A 16,944-nucleotide genomic window follows, 5' to 3' on the forward strand; every position below is an offset into this window, starting at 1 on the left:
CAGCTATGGTGTAAATATAGCAAAATCTCCAGACATGTCTGTATCAAGATACATATCTGATTCAACTGCCTCCCATTTTATGCCTCCCATAATTTTGTGAATGTTGACGTTTAAGTATGTACAGAATATACACAGGCAAGTGATCAAATTAAACAAAAGATTTCCTAGTTTTAATGTATGGCATTCAAATAGTCTTTTATTGCACTATTTGTAAAACCTTTATAGAGTACTAAAAAATGTTGGGAACTGTTTAAAAATGTTAATCCTATAATTAATAGTCGTAGACATACACTTTTCCCCGGCACCAGGCACTGATATTCTAAATCTGTCACGATGAACTTTAGAGTAGTAGACAGCCATCTGCTTACATGCAGTCATCTAAAACAAAGCAAGTATGTGTATCCTAATGTTTTTTCCACTGAAGCATAGGGACATCATGATGAAGCAGATAGAACAGTTTAGCTAATATAAATTAAAGCATATCTTCATGGAGAAAAATATAAATGAATTTCACATTGCAATCAATATTTATTTTACATGCAAATAACATTGAGGGACTGGGTAAAGGTGAACAGAAAAATTAGAAAATAAGGCCCAGTGTACACTGGTCAGTCACTATCTTTATGAGTTATGCTTCACGATATTCCCTATACCTAAAGATCTTTTCTTCATATTACATGACCTAGAATTAGTTTGTTCAACACTAAATATTTAATTTACACTGGCAGCAAGTCTTCTATGAAACCTGTGCTGCATTTCAAGTCAAAGTTGTTAAGACAAAGCCTCTAGCAGCCAGTCACTAACAGATAAGTACACTATAAGTGTAGTGTCCTTTCACAATATAAGTAAAAAATAGGAGGTAGTGTTTTAAAGGTAAATGACGCTCAAAATGGTTTCATTTATATAAGTTGGGCCACATCCTCAGATGGTGTAAACTGGCATAACTCCACTGAGATTAATGTAAAGTTGAATTCTGATTGAACTGGACTTTAGTATTGCTACACTGAGTTACACCAGCTGAGAATTTGACACATTATGTCATGTTTCTTTAGCTATACAGAGAAGGAGTCAGAATTTTACAGACACTTTTCCTATTTCTGTCCAAGTGATTGGTAGAAATATGTATGGGATCTGCCCACTACCGTTCATGTTCAGTTCAACCCAGAACATCTGCTATACCCATCAGGTTGTCCTTAATCTCTCAGCATTAACATTTTAGACTTGATTTTTTTTTCTCTTAGGGGATGAACAAGCTGTTCTAGAGTGTCACAGAAAGAGGGATAAAAAGATAATAAAAAGAAGTAAATGCAGATAATTTAATACTACTGAGCTGAACCATGTAACTGAGATAATGACATTCTCAGGCTTCCACTCTAGAGGAGGAAGGGCCGATATGATGTCAGAAATATGTGACTGTCACTGGAAAACCAACTGATGTACGTGTAAGCTGAGCTACATGTAAGAAATTCTCATACTAACAGAATCAAAAGACGAGCAGATAAATAATAAGGCTCTTTAGCATGTTCAGTCTGCAATATACCACTTAAGTACACTACATATTTTCTTGCTAATACTGTGACTTGGCTAGTGATGGAAAGTTGATGGATGTTAGGATGGATAGGAAGAGAATATATTCTTGAAACTATTTAGTAATTTTATAGGAACATGACTTTCAACTTCCAGCGTTCTATAGATGCTGATTGCAGGGGGACACAAGTAGCCAGAGGAGAATTTCCTTTATGCATGTTCAGGGCAGGGCTACTGTAAGTAACCTAGTATTAAATGAGTTAGAAGCTGGGCTGCAGTGCACAGTGACATGGGGATTCTGGACTGCACCCATCGCTCTGTGCTGTGCCTGCTAGAGAATCAGACCCTGACGGTCCAAAGCAATGTAGTAATTGATCAGTTCCATTTCTGGTGATATCATAACAAAGTATAAATCCCTCTCAAGACTAGCATTAAACAATATTACTACCATCATCACCACATACCATCAACACACCTGCAGCCACTGTATATAGACTAATGCCAGAGTAATCAAATCTGAACCTGAATTGTGCCAACATACAATGAAACTGGAATGTGGTTGGGTGCCAGTCATCTGAATGGGTCTTGTCACTCAGACAGTAGTGCTGGCTGGCTTGTAGTTGAGTGACAAAACACCAATCAGCTGTGCACTCATCAGGAAGAAGCAGATGTGAGATGATTTTACCCTGTGTCCACAGTGATGCAGACATATGGTTGTTGCAGCCAGGGACAATGACAGTCTTATTCTTTTTGCTTGCAGCTTTAGATGAAAGCTGACACAGAAAAAGAATGAAAGTTCTTTCTAATTCATGACATTTGTGAGAAACTATATTATAGACCACGGATAGTCAACCTCTGGCACACAGCTCGCCAGGGTAAGCACTTTGGCGGGCTGGGCCGGTTTGTTTACCTGCTGCGTCCACAAGTTCAGCTGATTGCAGCTCCCACTGGCCATGGTTCACCGCTCCAGGCCAATGGGGGCTGTGGGAAGTGGTGGCCATCACATCCCTTGGCCCAAACTACTTCCCGCAGTCCGCATTGGCCTGGAGCGGTGAACCGCGGCCAGTGAGAGATGCAATTGGCAGAACCTCTGGACACAAACAAACTGGCCCAGCCCTCAAAGGTGCTTACCCTGCCAAGCAGTTTGCCAAAGGTTGCTGCTCCCTGGTTTACTTGATGTTTAGTCAAAATATATTTTCACCTGTTTTTAAGAAAAAGTGTTTTTAGGTTACTTGTGATTTCTGATTGTTAAGTCAGCTTGTATACTTTTGTTTCAAAGCGCTAATGCTCAAGTTATAAGAGCTAGGTAAACAGTATTGTGGAAAATCGACCACATGATTGATTTTGGATCAGATCAGCCTGAGGCTGCTTTATTGATTAATCAAACATGCATGCATGGAGGAGTCAGCCAAGGCAGCGGATCCACCTGATAGGTAAAATATGAGCACTTATATAGGATAAAACCACAAAAATTACATATACTTCCTTAAAATTTTACATCCATATAAGGGATAAAGCAAAGCAAACTTTTCCTGTTTTTCTTAGTTTTGCACTTTGTGGTTTCTTGCTCTGCCACCGGGCAGCTATTAATCACAAACTCTTACAAACGGTTAGTTTTATTTCTCTAATTTCTTTCTACCCTTCTCCTTTTACCTCTCCCTTCCCCCGTCTCTTGCCTCCAGGCCATAGATACTGTTTGCTTGAACAAAGTTTAGGCCCCAGACCACTTTTCCTCCACAACATGCACTTTCATGGTTGTGTAACACATTACAATATTTCTAGTACAGGTACAGTAAGATGAAGGCTGACTAATATGTTCTGTTCAATACGCTGAAGACGTGGTGACAATGGTGTAAGTGTATGATTCTTTGTGAAGAAACAGAACTCATCTCTCCATCCCCCTACCCCTCCTTCAAAACCATAAAGAAACATGACATCTAATAGTTCAGTCACTTCTAGGAGGAAGAATACACAGTTTGTGCAAAGCATGGAATATCCTGTAACTTTGCCAAAGAAATGTAACATTGTAATACTCATTGTAACAGTTCCTATACTTTTAATTTGTTATTCACAACAATGCGAATGCTTGTGCACTGAGTTTCAAAACATGGAATAGAGGAGAACTGAGAACTGAATCATGTACTTTAACACACACACAAAAAAATATGTGAGATTCCCTTGAGACATCTATACATAAAAAAGATGGATTCATCCTGTATATACACTGGAGTCAATGGCGTTGCACCAATGGAGGTGCATGGATGCAAATGAGGGCAGAATTTGTTCTTAGAGTTTACTTCAAAATCTTAATTGTGAATGATTTTTTAAAAAGTGTTTCTACAGTCAATTGGCCTGATTTCCAGTGAAGTCCTTGGGCAAAACTCTTTAATGAGAGAAATACTGGGCCCAGGGAGTTAGATTCAACCCTGGGATTACGCCAAAGTAACCCAGAGTAAAGGGCTCCTGGAGGCAGAAAGGCCAGTTGATGGGTGAAATAGCCTCAGCACAAGGCATTAGCAACTTCCATTCCACTCTGCACTGGATAATGCAGCCCCAGAAGCAGGTGGTATTAGCTAAGGTGGATGCATTCATTCAGCATATGCCATGTGTATGCCCTGCTAGCAGAACGCTGATGGCACTTCAGCCGTAGTTTAAAGATGCCTGCTCCTGTCAGGATTCCCAGAAAGAGTCCCCACTGAAGTTTAGGAGCTCCTGCTGATACAAGTGTTTCTATTTGCACTCCCTGCAACATTGAGGATGAATCTCTCCCTAAAATTCAAATAACCATAAGAAATAACACTCAGAAAGATTCTGTATTGCCATCAAACATGTTCTGTCTGAAGAACTTCCTTAGAGAAACAAACGATTTTTAGTCAGGTAGTTTACAGTGCAGCTTATGTAACTCTAATGAATTCAGAAACAATTATACAAGGTAATACTATATAATAGATGTATGGGATATATTCCCACAGTTAAGTTTTAACACTAACCATTTGAAAAAGAAATATGAATATGATTTAGTTTACTACAAGCTTGGGAAAGAGATGAGAAGTAACAAAATATTCTATGAAATCCAAGGCATCACACACTGCAGTTATTTTTTCTAACTTAGAGTCATTGATTGGTTTCCCATACAGTACAATGATCTACTTTCAGCTAGTTATACAAGGTGATGTAGGTTAATTCCATTATCTTCAGATATATTCACAATCTGGAAAGTGAATTTTTGGCTTTAGTTGCATGGTACTATTTCATACACTGGAAAGTCTATTAGAAGGATACTAGGGCTTTAATTGTAATGGGGGCATATTCTCCTTTAGCTATGCACAAGTAATTCCCATTAGTGCTAATGGGAATTATCTACCACCACTGAGAGGTGATTATACCTTACAAGTTAAAACAATATTTTAAACATGCGATGCTACTTATTAGGAAAAGAAAGTTTCTGAAAAGTAATAGCATAAAAGTATTATGATTGCAAACATAAAAGGTAAGAGCTACTGACCAGTTTGTCTTGTAAAAATTATGAATGATATAAGAAAAGTTATCCACGGAAGGCAATTTATCTAACATCAAAGCTAACTAATATATGCTTCTTTGAGCTGTCTGTGAAATATCAGCATCCACGTACAGCAGTAATTCAATAAGGGTATAAACAAAGTGCAGGGGGAAAAGTCTTCTAAATGTTAACAGTAGTTCCATACAGCTAAATAGAAGTCAGGCAGAAATTTAGGAATAGTCAAACTGTCCAGCCTAAGAAAAATTGGGAGCAACAACTGCATTCTGTTGAAATGAAAAGCTTGCTGTCTTTAAGGAGATATAAACATTTCTCTTACTTTGCATGACTAACATTTTTTCTCTTCCAAAGATGGTGTAATGTTCACTGACTGCTGGCATTCCACATTGTTCTTTATTTATTCTATTCTGCAATTGTTGTTAATGTGCCTGCTTCTGAGCTTCACTGAACGTAATTCCATTTATTCCAGTGATCTTACTCCTGATTTACTGAGAGTGAATGAAATCAGAAGCAGGAAAAAATGTTTGCAAATCTCTCTCTTTGCTTTTTTTCCTGCTCTAAAGAAACAGAACACTGAGACGTAAAAAATGAATATAGAAAGAATGAAACACAATTACCTTTTTCACAGAAACGCCCAGTGAAATGTAGAGGGCAGTCACATTGAAATGATGTGGCCCCACTAGAAAGATGGATTTGATGACAAGTCCCTCCATTATGGCACAAATTCTCCTGACACACTGATGGCAACCCAGGAGAACTCAAGGAAGACACAACAGGCTTGAGAAGTTCAGATATATCAGAAGCAGCAGCAAGGACATTTGTTGACGTCTGTGTAGAAAGAGGAAGCCTGGAAGGATACAAGCAAATTATTAAAAGCAAAGAATTAAGACACCACAATGAAGTCTAATTTCAAGCAATATTAAAAGTCCATGCATGAAGTTAAAAAAATACAGATTTTTTTTAAATCTTGTGGCTGAGCATTTTATTTAAATAAAAATCTTTTGTACATTAGTAATTCCCAAGCCAACTCCACATCTTGCAGGCAGTGAAATAAAAAAAAAAAAAAGGCAACTGCCTATGCGTTCACTGGGGGCTCCTAGTGGAAGAATGCATGAGTTCTTACCAGGCTGGGGAAGATCCTTGCTCTCTTTGCGTGCAGTATAATTTATACCAGTCATTAACTAAATCTGAGGGTTATAGCAAGGGAGTGATGAATGAACAGAGAACTATATATCAGATTTCTACTTTTAGGGTGGGTTGTGCTAATTATTTAAATTTATTTATTGCATGAAATTCCCAACCCTATAAGGACAGCATATAATAACTACATTCCCCCACACACACACACCCCAACACTGTAAAACTGACAGATAAGTTATAATAATCTCACGGGAATACAGTGCCTGTCTAAAAGAGGTGGAAATGTTCTACCAGCAGTATGTCAGGTATGGTCACTTTACTTGTACTAAAGTTTTGATACAAACACTCTAAAATTATCCCATGATCAATCCTCCCCTAGTGCAGCATATATCTGTACACTGGCAAATACTAGCGATGGGAAGGAAATATTTTTCTTTCTTTGGAAATTTTTGAGATTTTGAAAACAAAATCCTGTCCTGCATTGGGACAAAAGAGGGAAATCTCAAAAATTTGCATAAAAAAAGAATTCAGGTCAATTGAAACTTTTTTCAATAATTCTGAAATGTTTCTTTTCAATGTTGACATTTCCCTCTCCCCCCCATTTTAAATGATAAATTAACTTACTTTTAATAAAGAAAAGTAATTTTGAAGCAAAACTTGGAACTTTTCTATATGCAACTTCTAGATAGCCATTAACTGAGCAATGATGGTGTCTTGCAGCAGATGTGCCATATTTTCTTTCCTGCCTGAGGCCAGAAGGCACTTCCAGTGAATGAAGTGGAAGTTGGTGGCTATGCTGAAGGAAGATTTTTGGATTCCAGGGGCAAGCAGAGACACTGCTGAGAATCAGAGAAGATGGAGAGTTCCTAGACATCCAGGTCCGGGAAACATAAATACCTCATTCAAGAAAAGAAGGAGCTGGCCACCAAGGAATTGGTGAGAGACAAATTCAGAGAGGAGGGCTGGCAATTCACAATCAGCAGAGGCAAGAAGTCACAATAGCATTCTACATGTCTTGAGACGTGTGGGATGGACAATCTGTGGGCAACAGACAGAAGACGGCCAAAAGACATTCCATGCAGCTAGAAGTTTCCAACAGATAGCAGATCATCAATGTGAAAAATGTGAAAGACATCTCTCAAGATTCAGCTGGTCCAAGGCAAAGTAGTGATGTACAGGAAACACCTGTGGAAGGCAGCTCAGCCCAATTCCTCTTGTTTGTTACCCAGGCTCTTATGATGGGGGTCCAAACAACTAAAGAATTTCTTCTTCTCTTTTCCTTTTGTTCCTTGTTAATTTTGTTTTCAACATCTCCATTCTGTACAAAAAGAATGCTCATATCTTCCTTCTTTTTACCTTCCCCTTTTGTTATACATTTAATACCCTCCTGACTACTCTAGCCAGCCTGTTCCTAAGGAGTTTGGTTCCCGTTCTATTTCAGTGAAGGATATCCAATCTATACATCCTCTTCTCCACATAGAAAGTGAACCAATGTTCCAGACAAACAAAACCATACAGCTCTGACTTATCCAGCAGTTCACTTACAGAATCTTCTGTCTTCCCTCATTATGGGACAGGAAGGATCTCAGAGATGATTGCTTGGATATCGTTCTTATTCAGCACACTTCTAATTTCCCTGTAATCATCTATTATCTGTGAGATATCCTGTGACACAATGCCATTAGTGTCGATGTGAACAATCACCAAGGTATTCTTGGCCATTGACTTCAGAAGCCTTACAGGAGCCAAGACACAAATTCAATCTATTTGGTATTACTGTAATGCACTAGGGTGATTTGCATGATTGGAATGTTAAAATCAATAGTTATAACTTATGTAGGAAGAATCAAGTGTGTAAAGGGAGGAGTAGCATTCTATGTCAACAATGACATTATCTGTTTCTGAGTTACTGATAGATCAGAAGAAAATTACCTTGATTGCTTATGGATCAATGTCCTAACAAGTAAATCACAAGATGGGGCATTGGTGTGTGGTAGAGTACACCAAATCAGAGGGAATGGAATGACCATCTCCTTACACACCAATCTATAATGTGTAAGATAAAAAGGTGCATGATCATGAGGGACTTCAATTTGAGTGACATATACTAGAGGTCTCATGCTGCCAGTGCTAAAACATTTAGATTTTCTAAATATAATGACAATTTTCTAATTCAAAAAGTGTTGCATTCAGCACAGGGGAATTCTTTATTAAATCTCATCTTGACTGTTAAAGAGGAACAGATTACAGAACTGAAAGGTAATGGGAGCTTATGTACAAGCGATCATGATTCAATCACATTTATAATGCGCAAACAGAATAAAGTCTAGATCATTAAAATGCATACTTGGTGCTTCAAAAGGGTCAGTTTCACAAAGCTGAAAACAATTATGAGCCAAATCAGCTGAGAAGAAGCATTTAATCAGAAAAATGTGAATTATAATTGGGAATTGTTTAAGAAAACTTTACTTCATATCCCCCAAGAAGCCACAATCCCACAATCAAAGAAGAAGACTGTACTGGTTAAAAAAAAAACACCTGGTTTAGAAAGGAAGTTAAGGTAATTATAAACATGTATAACAAATGGAGAAGTTGATAATAATGAATATAACTCAGAAACTAAGAACTGTAGAAAATTGATAAGGGAAGTCAAGGGATATAAAGAGATACCTATGGCTGTTAGAGTTATGGATGATAATTGTATTAGGAACAAAAATCCTAACAATGATATTGGTCCATTACTATATGGAAATGGTGAAATTATCAATAATAATGAAGAAATTGTAGGGGTATTCGATAAATATTTCTGTTCTATATTTGGCAAAAAACAAAACAAAACAGATAATGTAATTACATCATATGATTATACTCTTCCTATTCCACTAGCTTTTCAGGAGAATGTTAACAATAGCTACTAAAGCTAGATATTTTTAAATCAACATTTCCAGATAACTTGCATCCAAGAGTTATAAAAGCACTGTCTACAGAGCTTGCTGGACCATAGATGTTGATTTTCTATAAATCTTGGAACACTGGGAAAGTTCCAGAAAATTAGAAGAAAGCTCATGTTGTGTCAATATTTTAAAGGGATAAATGGAGATGACCCAGGTAATTAGAGGACTGCCAGTCTGATGTTCATCCCTGGCCAGATAATGAAGCAGCTAATACAGGACTCAGTTAATAAAGAATTAAAGGAGAATAATATAATTAATGTAAATCAATATGGTGTCATAAACAGATGGTTACGGGGTTAATGCCTCTATTACCTGTAAAGGGTTAAAAAGTTCACCTAGCCTAGCTAACACCTGACCAGAGGAACCAATGGGGGAACAAGATGTTTCAAAAGGAAGGAGGGAAGTTTTTCCTTTTTTTAGAGTTTCAGTTTCAGCCGGAGTAAAAAAGATCAAGGAACCAGCCTCTTATCAGAGTAGTAAGTTTTAGAAAGGGATACATAGGTTTATGTTTATTTTCTTTGTAACTTGTCTTGGTACCATTAGGGAATTATCAAAATTGGGTATTTGGGTATTTTTTTGTGTAACTAAATTTGTGCCCAGGGGAACATCCTCTGTGTTTTAAATCTGTTGTCTGTAAGGGTAGCTGGTATGCTAATCTCTCCCAGAGGGTTTTCTTTTACCTTTCTTTTCTTTAATTAAAAGCCTTTTTTCTTAATACCTGATTGATTTTTTCCTTGTTTTTAGATCCAAGGGGATTGGATCTGGACTCACCAGGGAATTGGTGAAGGAGTCTCTCAAGGCTACGCAGAGAGGGGAAGGTTTTGGGGGGACAGGGAGCAATCCAGACACTGAAATTCTGGATGGTGGCAGTGGTACCAGATCTAAGCTAGTAATTAAGGTTAGAATTTTTCATGCAGGTCCCCACATCTGTACCCTAAAGTTCAGAGTGGGGAAGGAACCTTGACACATGGTTTTATGAAAAACAAATCCTATCAAATTGAACTTCATGAGATCACAAGTTTGGTTAATAAACATAATAGTATTGATGTAATATATTTAGACTTTTGCAAGGCTTAGTACTAAAGGATGTTTTGATTAAAAAAACTAGAATGATATAAAATCAACATGGCACACATTAAATAGATTTAAATCTGGCTAACTGATAGGTCTCAAAATGTAATTGTAAATGGGGAATCAAAGAGCAGATGTGCTTCTAGTAAGGTCTTGCAGAAATCAGTTATCGTTCCTATGCTATTTCACATTTTTATAAATGACCTGGAAGAAAACATAAAATTATCCCTCATAAATTTGCGGATGAAATAAAAATAGGTAAGGTGGTAAATAATGAAGAGGACAGATCACTGATACGGAGAAATCTGGATTATTTGGTAAACTGAGTGCAAGGAAACAATATGTATTTTAATATGGCTAAATATAGATGTATACATCTAGGAACAAAGAATGTATGCCATAATTACCCAATGGGAGGCTCTACCTTGGAAAGCAGAGACACTGCAAAATATTTGGTGATCATGGTGGATAATCAGATGAACATGAGCTCCTCGTGTGATGCTATGACCAAAAATACTAATGTGCTCCTCGGATAAATAAACGGGAATCTCATATATCAGTAGAAAGGCTATTTTACCTCTGCATTAGGCAAAGGTGTACTATATCCAGTTCTGGTACTCACCATATGAAAAGGATGTTGATAAATTGGAGACGGCTCAGAAAAGAGCCATGAGAATGATTAAAGGATTAGAAACCTGCTTTACAATGAAAGATTCAAGAAGTTTAATCCACTAAGTTTAACAAAGAAAAAGCTAAAGGGTGACTTGATTCTAGTCTATAAATACCTACCTTGGACAACAAATATTTGATAATGGGCCTTGCAATTCAGAAGAGAAAGGTATTACATGATCCAATGGCTAGGATTTGAAGATAGATGCATTTGGACTGAACATAAGACATAAGTTATTAACAGTGAGGGTAATTAACAATTGGAACAATTTATCAATGGTGGGGGAGTCTCCAACACTGGTAATTTTAAAATCAGGATTGGATGTTTTTCTAGGAATTACTTTGGGGAATTTTTATGGCCTGTGTTATACAGGACATCCAACTGGTTAATTACAATGGTCCCTTCTCATATTGGAATCTATGAATAATTTCTAAACTTTTTTAAAAATATTTTTTAAAGAAGAAATTCACAAACACCAACCTTTCACGCAAAAAGTTTCCTTTTTGATGAATCACCATGTTCTGACCAAAAAAAAAAAAAAAACCAGCAAAAGATTCCCAGGCAGCTCTAGTAAATACATTGTTCTTTGGGCAGGAGCATTTAACATTCCAATCTGTTAGAATAGTCAAATTTAAAATGCTTTCTGTACTCATTTTGGCATTCTAACTCTAGGAAAAAACAGAAATCAGTTGTTACCCAATGTCTGTGGCTCAATAGGTGGTGACGCCAATAGGCAGTCCTCTAGTGTACTTGATGAATGTTGCCTTTGTGTACATGGAAGGAAGACCCTTACATATCTATATGCAGGATTAGGCCCCAAGATCAATTTTGCAGTAACATATGTAGATATGAGAAAAGTACTACAGACTGCAATCACACAATGCCAGATGAAAATCAATCCTGTTGCCATTTGATTCTTGTTTAGGACCCCTTTAGGGCATTAATGGATACAGACTTGCTCTTAGTTTCTGAATTCTCTCATTAGATGCTAAATTGGTAAGGATATATGGGAGGGAGAAAAAAGCATGGCAGAAAAGAAGCCAACATTTCCGTCCCTCAATCATTACCTTGATAGAACTGAAAATGAAACATGTTTGTTCTAATTACCAGGTGACACTCATAACTTCTTTTGGTACAGATCACCAAGCTTCCGGCTCCCTAAGATCATAAGGACTTTATGGAAAAAGAGGGACCAGACAGTATAGCTAATAAGCAAACAATTATCTTTATCAAGACAAAGTACGTGGAATGCGTACATAAAGCCAGATGTCATTGGGAAGTTCATGGTACTTTCATAAACTTATACAACTTAAAAGGGAATTCCCTAAAATTTTATGTTATAGAATGGAATATTTTTCCATTTTGTGAGGTTTCATTTTGTCACTTGCAGGCAACACCTGCTTACTAAAAATGGTACTGAGAATCTAATGTATATTGATCTTATCGCTCAATATCCTGTTGTTCTGATTTTCTGACGAGTTTCAAACTTTTTAAAATATTTCACTGTTGCCTCAAGTGTCATAAACTTCAGTGACTCGCAAGGGAAAGAGGTAAATTAGATTGAACAAAACTGTCAGCACTATTTCTGGCCAAGCAAAGTGAGGGTGTTACCTTTAACTTGCTGCCATTTCTCGCTACACTTAGCTTTGATGGCATTTCTCTGTCCATCTTTTTGCCTGGATATAATGTTGTAATTTTTGAAAACCACATCTGATTAATTTCAAAATTTTAGGGAATGTTCTTGGTATCATTGGGCAAAAGTCTACTAATTGTAGTGAAAATAGACAACTGGATAAGCCTGATTTAGAGGAAAATCAGGCCCACAGGCTGCCTGATGTTTATAGGCAATGAAGCCTTTCTGGTGCCCCTTGCTGCTGCCTATGCATATCACAGGTAGCAGCTCAATAAACTGATCTCTCGCACTGGCAGTACAGTTCAACCTACAGAAGCAATGAAGTGTGCAACCCTCTAGTTCTAATCTGTGTACTTCAGAAATCCATCTTTTACCTATAAAAATAATGTATATTGCATAGAAAATACTAAAAAAGCACACTCAAAGAATTTTCTGTTCAATATATACAAAGAAAGCACATAAATATTCAGAACTAAAATGTATCTCAATATGAATCTTGTTTTCAGAGAAAGAATATATTCAGTGTAAAAAAATCTGAGAGTATATATACACGAATACACAGACATATATGTGTACACATTTTATTCTCTCTGTACTGATTTTATATGTTTGTGCTCTATTTTTATGGTTTCATTATTATCTGTCCTTGAGAACTGTTCTCACTTCATCACATTCTAGAGGAATGTAAAACTGAGAAACCAACAACTGATGCCTCATTTTGATACTTGGAATTTGGCCTGACATTATGATCCATCAGAGCTGAAGTTGTTTAGGAATATCTACCTAGTGAGATGGCCCTGCTTCTATTAAAAACACCATGTGAAGGTGCCATCTTGCAATGTGCTGATCACTCGTGAGGTGTTCAAACCCTTCTACTCCCACTGAAGTCAGTGGGAGTTGGGACACTAAGTATTGTGATAGACGCAGGCCAGTTGGGAACAGCAGAGTAGTCCTATTGGTGTCCAGCGGAGGAGGACACCCGCCCACTTCTAAAGGACCTTCCCACAGCCTAAGGGGAGGACCCACAGGTCTGGGACACCAAGTAATTACGTGGGACAACTAATGAAAAAACAGGATTGGGAGTGAGGTCATAGAGCTAAACGAAGGGAACCTGATGGGGACACTGAGCAGAGAACCCTGGACAACGTCCACTGCTCCTCGATGCCGCCCAGAGGAACTCTGCCCGGATGCGTGAACAGACGGAGGAATGGAAATAGGCCCTACAGTTGCAGGAAATCCCGTCAGCAAACCTACTCTCCCTGGTGTTGTAGATGGCTAGTTTGGCCAGGGCTAAGAGGAGGCTGATAAGGAGATCCCGCGACTTCGTGCGGCCACGGGTGGGGAGCGTGTAGATAAAAAGATGAGGGGAAAATTGCAACCAAAAACACAATAAGATATTCAAGAGGAGCTGGAACAGGGGCTGCAACCTGGCGCACTCCAAATAAATGTGAGCCAAGGTCTCCTTCTCGCCACAGAAAGGGCAAGTGTTAGGGACAGGGGTGAACCGCGCCAAGTACATGCCCGTGCTCACGGAACCGTGAAGAAGCCGCCAACTGACATCCCCGGTGGGCCTCGGGACCAGGACTGAGTACAAGCTGGCTCACCGGGGCTTCTCACCCTCGAGAGGTGGCAGGAGGTCCCGCCATTTGGTATCGGGGTGGGACACAAGGGTGAGGTAGTGAAGGGTGTGGAGCACGAGCGTGTACAGATGTTTCCGTGGCGCGGTCTGGAACAGAACCGGCTGCAGATCATGCAGCCGGCTGGCAGTGAAAGGGTGAGGGGGCCGATTGGGTCCATGGGGCAGGGGCCCGATAAAAATGTCCACGGGGCCTGGAGTGGAGAGTGGGCGGAGTGTTCCCTCTCGCAGCACCCGGTTGAGGTAATCCCGAGCAACAGGGAGTAAAGCGGCCTTCACCTCCTGAAGTACGCGCTGGGGAGTACGAGGTCTGGAGAGCCCAATGCGCTGAGCGAGCATCAGGGGATCCAGCCAGTCTCCCTGGTCGTAGTCCAGGAGGTCTCTGACCCTGGTTACTCCTGCCAAGACCAGCCTCTGGCGAACCGCGGGGGACTCCGTCACCTGCACACAAAGCTGGGGATTGTGTAGCAGGGGCTCCGAGAGGAGGTCGGCCCCCACGGTGGTGGCCACGGAACTGGTCATTGAAAAGAGCTTCCAGGTCCGGAGGAGGTCTTGGTAGAAGACCGGCAGCCCAGAGAGGTCTCGTGGAAGACCTCTCAGATGGAGGTAAAAGAGCTGCCGAATGTATCGGAGCCTGCAGAAGTGGCGGAGGAAGACATGCGCCAATACGCTCCACGCCGGACTACCTGCACCATACAGGAGCCTCTGCAGGGCCTGGAGGTGGAAGACATGGTCCTGAGTGCTTTGGCACTTCAGGCCCTGCCCCTCTCACCTCCAGGGGCAGGTGGAGGACCCCTGCAGAGAACCAGTGCATCCCTGGCCAAAAGAACTCCAGAATCGCCCTCCAGAGGTTGGCCAGGAAATCCGGGGCCAGGACCAGATTGTTGAGCCGGTACCAGAGCATGGACAGGACCAGTTGATTAAGCACCAGTGCCCACCCCCGAAAGGAGAGGCACCAGAGTAGTCCTGTCCATTTCCGGAGCTGCTCTGTCACCCTGCCCTCCAAACCGTGCCAGTTCTCTGGCAGAGACGGATGTGTGGCAGAAAGGAAAACGCTGAGATAGAGCAGAGGACCCCCATTCCACTGAATGGCCTGAAGCGTGGGTGGGAGGGAGCTCGCCTGCCACCCGTCCCCGACCACCAGGCCAGAGCTCTTGACCCAGTTGACCCGGGCAGAGGAGGCCGCCGAGTACACAGCCTGGCAAGTCTCCACCCGCGCCATGTCTCCCGGGTCCTGGACCACGAGAAGCACATCTTCAGTGTACGCCGACAGGACCAGCCACAGCCCCAGCTCCCGAAGCACCAACCCCGGAGGAGACAGAGGAAGGGCTCGATCACCAGAGCGTACAGCTGGCCCGAGAGGGGGCACCCCTACCGCACTCCCCACCCGACGCTGACCGGCTCGGTCAGAGTCCAGTTGAGCTTGACCAGACACTCCGCAGAAGCGTACAGCACCCGGAGAAAACCCACAAACTGGGGTCTGAAGCCGAATGCTTGCGGAGTGCTCAGGAGATACCCGTGATCCACCCTGTCGAAAGTCTTCTCCTGATCCAGGGAAAAAAGGGCGAACGACAGACAATCCCTACACCCTAATTCCAGAAAGTCCCGGACCAGATACAAGTTATCAAAGATGGTGCAGCCCGGGACAGTGTAGGTCTGGTCTGGATGGACCACGTCTGCCAGCATGGCCCCTAGTCGCATCGAGATGGCTTTCACAACGATTTTGTAGTCCGTGCTGAAGAGCGAGACGGGACGCCAATTCCATAAGTCGCGGAGGTCCCCCCTCTTCGGCAATAAGGCCAGCATGGCTCGCCTGCACGAGAGAGGGAGGACCCCGCTCTGCAAAGACTTGGCCCAGATGGTGACCAGGTCTGGGCCGAGGACATCCCAGAACACACGGTAGAACTCCACGGTCAGCCCGTCTAAGCCCGGAGATTTATTGGTGGGCATGCGAAGGAGGGCTTCCAAGAACTCGGCCAGAGTGAGAGGCAGCTCTAGCCGGTCCCGGTCGCCCGTGCTGACCGTCGGGAGTCCGTCCCAGAGCACCCTGGAAGTGTTAGGATTGGTCGGATCTGGGGAGAAAAGAGTCGCGTAGAAGGCCCTGGCTCTCTCGCACATCTCCGCCGGATCCGTGAGGGGGGTGCCGTCCTCCGCCAGGAGGCAGGTGACGTGTTTCTTGGCCCCCCTCCTTTTCTCCAGGGCGTAGAAGAAGTGGGAGCCGTGATCCATCTCCCGAAGGAGGTGGATGCGGGATCGAACAAAAGCACCCCGGGCCCGATGGTCTTCGAGGGCCTGGAGCTCCTCCCGCTTCTCCCGGCACGCTCCGCAGAGGGATGGATCCTCGGGGCTTGCGGCCAGACGCCTCTGCAGCTCCAAGATCTCCCGCTCCAACTGCCCTATCGCCGCATCCCTCCGTCGGCTGGCACCCCGAGTGTAGTCACGGCAGAAGAGACGGGCGCGCACCTTCCCCAGATCCCACCACCGCCGCGCCGAGGAAAAGGCGTGCCTCTGCCCTCACCAGGCCAGCCAAAACTCCCAGAAGGACACCACAAAGCCCGCATCCTCCAGCAAACTATTATTAAAGTGCCAATAGGCCGGCCCCGGCCTCTCCGCGCAGAGAGAGGCCGTCACGGTGGCAAGGTGGTGATCCGAAAAGGGGGCCGGCCGAATGCTGGAGGAGTGGGCCCGTGAAAGGTGGAAATGTGACAAGAAAATACGGTCCAGCCGGGAGTGGCGCGACCGATGGGCCTTCACCCGGACGAAGGTGAACGTCAAGACGTCGTCCGGGTGGTGGTC

At 42.0% G+C, this 16,944-nt stretch overlaps 1 protein-coding gene across 1 annotated transcript in view; it reads right to left on the reverse strand.

The window, feature by feature from the left end:
• Positions 1-16,944, reverse strand: part of EYS (eyes shut homolog) — a 1,559,204-nt gene that overhangs the window by 364,732 nt on the left and 1,177,528 nt on the right. The window contains 1 exon segment of the mRNA XM_030558318.1: positions 5,662-5,801. Coding sequence (XP_030414178.1) covers positions 5,662-5,801 — 140 coding nt within the window.

The sequence above is a fragment of the Gopherus evgoodei genome, chromosome 3 (genome assembly GCF_007399415.2).
Source record: "Gopherus evgoodei ecotype Sinaloan lineage chromosome 3, rGopEvg1_v1.p, whole genome shotgun sequence".
Classification (NCBI taxonomy): domain Eukaryota; kingdom Metazoa; phylum Chordata; order Testudines; family Testudinidae; genus Gopherus; species Gopherus evgoodei.